A 5,589-nucleotide genomic window follows, 5' to 3' on the forward strand; every position below is an offset into this window, starting at 1 on the left:
TGTTTCTTTTCGTAACTTGTCTATTTGAGAATGTTCTTAATTCACAATTTGGTACTAGATTTCGGAAAGATAAGATATCTAAAAGTTCTTTTTTCTTCTTTCTCCATCTTTGAATATGGGACCTAGCTCATCCCACTGCCAACCATTTTCCATTTTCTTCTTCTTCTTCTTTTTTCTTTGTTCTTTTTTTAAATTATCTATCCATGCTTCTGAGCTTATATAAGTGTTGGGTTTGCTCTCTAAGTTTGTAATTAAGAAAGCTTTCATAATTTCTGTAGTGCCCATAAAATTGTCAACCATTTTCTCTTCAAGTCATGGAATTAAGTGTTTTTCTGAAGGAAACAGTCTGTCTCAGGCCATCTGAACAGTCTAAAAGACAAACTATTGAACTTTCTGGTCTGGACAGGATATCTCCGGCAATCCTCTATGTTGTCTTGTTTTTCAAATCTAGTTTAAACTCGGAGGCAGAATATGCTGTTGAGAGAGCCAAGAGAGCTCTCCAGAAGGTTATGGTTTCATGGAATCCAGCTGCTGGGAGGTTTAGAATCAATGAATCGACAGGGAAGCTGCAGATTGAGTGCAACGATGAAGGCATAACCATGATAACTGCAGCATCTGATTCAAGGCTTGAAGAGCTTGGCACGCTGCATGAATACAAAACATGCTATGAAAAGCTCGTTCCTCAGCTTTCTGAAGCTGATGATATATCAAAAAACCCACTTTTTGTTGTTCAGGTTTTAGTTTAATTTGCTGATGAACAACGAAACACTAGTCTTTACATTATTTTTCAGTAAATTTTTTTAACTCTCGAATAGTTTTTCCTCTGGAAAGTTTCTTTTATGTTAAAGTATTTCTACAAGTCATTAGATACCATTAGTTTTGTGAACTATATGAACTACTCAAATGTTTGCTCATAAAAAAAGAAACCCTAACCCCTTTTTTTTTTTTTGCACAGTTTCCTTCACTCCCCCACTCTATAACATAAAATTAAAGTAACTATTACCATCCCATGTGCACTGGTAATGTCCATGTTTATTTAGGTTAGGAAAGTATCTTTCTTTTTGGTTTTGGTTTTGTTTTTGTATCTTTGTTTTTTATGGTTTGCATGGGTTTCTTTTTGGTACCTGTGGATAAGATTGTGTTTTGGCTTTCCCTGAAGATTGGGAATAGTCTGATTTTTCTGTTGTCTTTGTTAGTTGCTGAGCAACTTCTGTTCCAGTCGGGGTTTTTCCTCTTGCTATAGTAATTTTTTGTGAAATCTTTGCGTTGGAATGAAAATTTTATTCATGAAAAAAAAAAAAAAAGTAATGGAAGTATAGCCTGGATCATGTCTCTTTTGTATTCTTACCCACCTTGTTGGTGCGGATTTACTTTTGTTAAAATCTAGGTTGGCTAATGAAGTGTGAAACCCAAACCCTAGTTTTTCATTATTTTGTTATTATTTTCTGAGATAATTTAGATTTTTAGTAAGTTATCATCTTCTAACCATGTTCAACCTAGAAATTTTAGTTCAGCTTTCTGTGTTCTTCATAGGCTTCTGCTCTAATTATTAAAAGCCTGATAAGCCTTTCCCTCCTGGTAGGGTTCTTATAATTTCACTTTAGATTGAACATCAAGTTACATATATTTACTTTAATAATAATAATAATCAAGTTACAGCCTGTTGTTTTATAGTTTTAGACATCATCATTACTCTATGAACCCACTGAAGCATCATAATTTCTCACTAGAAACTAACCCTAATTTCTCACAATTAATTTACCCTATATATCTGCAGATAACAAGGTTTGCATGTGGAGGGGTTTCTGTTAGTGTTGGAGGAAGCCATGCTTTGTTTGATGGTGTTGGAGCATTCACCTTTCTAGCATCTTGGGCTCATATATCAAGTGGGAAAGATGAATCTGATCTTATTGTGCCCAACCATTCAAGAGATGCGATTTTGAGTGCTATCTATTCTCCTCATCATTCATGCCCTGAAGCTGCTTCAATTTATGAACAACACCATATTACAGCAATTCAAGATCTCTATGGTATACCTATGCAAATCATGGCATCGGATGACAGATGTTGGGAATCTGCACTAGTGAAGTTCAGTCGAGTTGATCATTCTCAAGGTGGGCTTGAACTTATTACATTTTGTGTTGACAAGGAAATTGTAGAGACATGGAAGGGACAAGCAATTGAAAGAGGCAACCTCTTCAAGTGTTCTACTTTCGATGTTTTATCTTCACATATATGGAAGGTACGTATCTTTTAGAAGCAGGATTTTCATTGTATAGCTCATTATATTTTGTTCTCGAAAAAAATAATAATGGCATAGAGTACTTAAATATTTTATATCGAATAAATTTGGATAGAAGTTTACTTCGTTTTTATTCATGATATTATATCTGCCGAGAAAGTTAAAGAATGAGAGCCTGAAAATTTCACAAAAAAAAATGTAAAAATTGTTTTCTCACTTATATATATATATATATATTACTTTACAAATTTTTGTACTAAAATTGGTAATCATTGTGTGTTGGCGACTGACATTCTAATGATATAGGCAAGAGTAAAGGCTCTTCTACCTCCCGACACAAACATCTGTTTGCAGTTCCCAGTTGATTCCCGAGACAGGTTCCAACCTCCACTTGGCAAAAACTTCACTGGAAATGCGTTTGTTCTTGCCTCAGTTTCTTGTTTGGTGAGAGATCTATTAGAAGAACCTCTTCACAGCACCATTCGGAAAATTCAAGGAGCAAAACATGTAATTACGGATGAATACATCAAACTATACACAAAAGCTCTCGAGTCCTCAAACAAGTTCTTCCCCTCTATGCGAGAGTTGACAATTGTGACTGATTGGTTGAAATTTCCTTTCAGTGCGCTAGATTTTGGCTGGGGAAAACTTTCTAGTGCAGCTCTCTTAGCAACTCCTGTCCAGGAAACTGCTTTTCTGATGATGAATCTTGAAGAATCTGGAGGTTTCATGGTTCGGATTGGAATTGGAGGTCAATATGTGCACGATCTTGTCAGCAACTTCAATAACTTCAACTACTACTGATGTATCATGTAGCAGATCACTTCTTTCATCTATGTTTCATATTTGGTTGGGATTTTTAGTCATCAATATGTTCTGTTGTTTTTGTGTAGATTTCAGTGTCTTGTGATTGTTGTTATAATAGCATGTAAAATACTGTTTATCAGCTTGTAATATATCTTTGATGAATAAAAAATGTGTAATGTTGACGGATAAAATCGCAACCAAAGTGAAGAGTTAGGCTTCTAGAGCTCTTTCTTACGCAAGTAGGCTCTAGTTGATCAATTCTATCTTTTTTTTTTTTTTTCATGCAAGTTTATTCGATTTCCCTCATTATACTCCGTATAGAAAAAATTAGGCAAGATCGATGCTAAATAGGGCTGGCAATTTTGACATGACCCACGAACCCGACACAAACGCGACACGAAGTTAATAGGTATTGAGTTTGGCCTTATCGAGTTTGGGTCTTAAGACCCGGTTAATTTTCATGTCTGGTGGGTCAACCGAGTGACCCACCAGACCCGTTTTTTTTAAACAAAAAAAAAAAAAAAAACCCTAAACTAAAGCCCCTAAACCTAACCCCCCCAACCCCAAGCCATGCCTCTCTCTCTCTCCCCGAAACTCTCTTCACTCTATCACACTTGGCCTCCTCAGTCCTCACCGGTGGTCACATCACTGTCTTCCGTTCCACTCATTTCTTTCTTGGATCGATCAGCCGCGCCTCTCTCTCTCTACACTCTCTGTCTCCGACTCTTCGGTATCACGATTCACGGTATGTTTCTCTCTCTCTCTTCCTCTGATTTTGTTTTTTCATTTTCTGTAGTACTTTATTTTTCATTCTCTCACCATCTTCCGTTCCGCTCATTTCTTTCTTGGATCGATCAGCCTCGCCTCTCTCTCTCTACATTCTCTATCTCCGACTCTCTAGTATCACAGTATGTCTCTCTCTCTCTTGCTCTAATTTTGTTTTTCATTTTCTATAGTATTTTTCATTTTCTGTACAAATGAGTTTGAGAACTTACCTGTGAAGTGAGGATTTTGAAAGAACCTTGAATGTCTTTATTTTCCCCCCTTGAATCCGTTTGTTATGGAGCCCTTCGAATGTAATTATCAGTTATAGAGATATGACCAGATGCTTGCGTTATTTATTTGCGTGCTGCTTGATTGTCATGTAGTAAGGTGTCATTAATATACTTGCGTTATTTATTTGCATCCTGCTTGATTGACATTAGTTTACTCTACAAGTTAACTTTATGGTCAAATGTGTGTGTGAGAGGGCTTTGGATCCAATGGTTTCGGCACAGTCATTCCCTAATGGATAGTCACTATAGGACGGACATTATTAGTGGTCTCGGCTACCCAAGGTCGGACTCGGTCGTGCCACTAATGGGATAGACGGTACCGTACAATATTTGGGACACCGGTGTTGTATTACAGGTTCCTCGGACCAGCGCCAACCCTGCTGAGAAGGGGTAATATCACGGGTAGACCATATGGTTCAACTAATACTGTTACTCATGATTATAAGCATATATTATATCTATATCACATCCATGATAAATTGTCATCTCATAATATTGCATGTGCTTTATAAACAACTGAGTTCACTATTTAATAATGGGTATGTCATGTGGATTTATACTCACTAAGTCGTTGGACATATCCTTGTATTATTTTCCTTTTTTCTCCATATGCACAACTATCCGGTTATTGTGGAGGATTCGACCAGGGAGATGCTTGAGGACTTATTGGAAGCTTAGGCAGGTGCTCATGGTAATTAGTATTTTTGAGTTGTTGTAGACTTAAGGGATTTTATGCATGTTTGCATATTAAGGTATAACATGAATCCCTTGTAAAGATGACTTGTATAGTATGATTTCTGTTACTTTGATGTTCCTTAGTAGATACTCTGGTTGTAATGATTAATGTTTATAAAATTTTAATACTTTCCACTGCTTAATATCATCTCTTTTTGAGGAGTTGAGGTACTTGAGTCTTGTTCCACAAGGGATAAGGCTGGGAGACAAACCATGAAGTTAATTAATTTCTGGGGCGTTACAGTTCATCCCTCATATCCTTATCATGTTTGCAAATTAAACAAGTCCCTTTATGGCTTAAAGTAGGAACCTAGAGCTCGGCTCACTCGCCTCTCCTAAGTCTTGCTGGATATAGGCTTCTCTAGTTCACAAGTTGATCCCTCTTTTCACTTATCATGCTGGCTCCATCCACATCTTTCTTCTAGTCTATGTGGATGACATCATTCTCACAAGCAATCACTCAGCAACTCTCACTATGGTCATGAGCAAATTGCAGACTGACTTTGCTATTAAAAACCTTGGTTCCCTCACTTACTTCCTTGGGATTCAAGCCACTTGAGACTTTGCAGGCCTTCACCTTCGACAATCCAAGTACATTCTTGATCTTCTTGATAGAGCTCAGATGATAGAATGTAAACCTTATCCAGCTCCCTGCAGTGCTGGTTCCAAGATGTCCAAGTATGATGGAGAACTTCTCTGTATATAGACATATTGTAGGTGCTCTCCAGTATGTGACATTCACAAGACCAG

General features: G+C 37.1%; 1 protein-coding gene across 1 annotated transcript; it reads left to right on the forward strand.

Annotated features, from left to right (window-relative positions):
• Nucleotides 1-314: 314 nt before the first annotated feature.
• Nucleotides 315-3,046, forward strand: LOC132178133 (brassinosteroid-related acyltransferase 1-like). The gene is made up of 3 exons (XM_059590586.1): nucleotides 315-734; nucleotides 1,778-2,242; nucleotides 2,549-3,046. Exons 1-3 carry the CDS (start codon nucleotides 315-317, stop codon nucleotides 3,044-3,046), a joined length of 1,383 nt encoding a protein of 460 aa, XP_059446569.1.
• The last annotated feature ends 2,543 nt before the right edge of the window (nucleotides 3,047-5,589 follow it).

This window comes from Corylus avellana, chromosome ca4 (genome assembly GCF_901000735.1).
Source record: "Corylus avellana chromosome ca4, CavTom2PMs-1.0".
In the NCBI taxonomy this organism is placed as follows: Eukaryota; Viridiplantae; Streptophyta; class Magnoliopsida; order Fagales; family Betulaceae; genus Corylus; species Corylus avellana.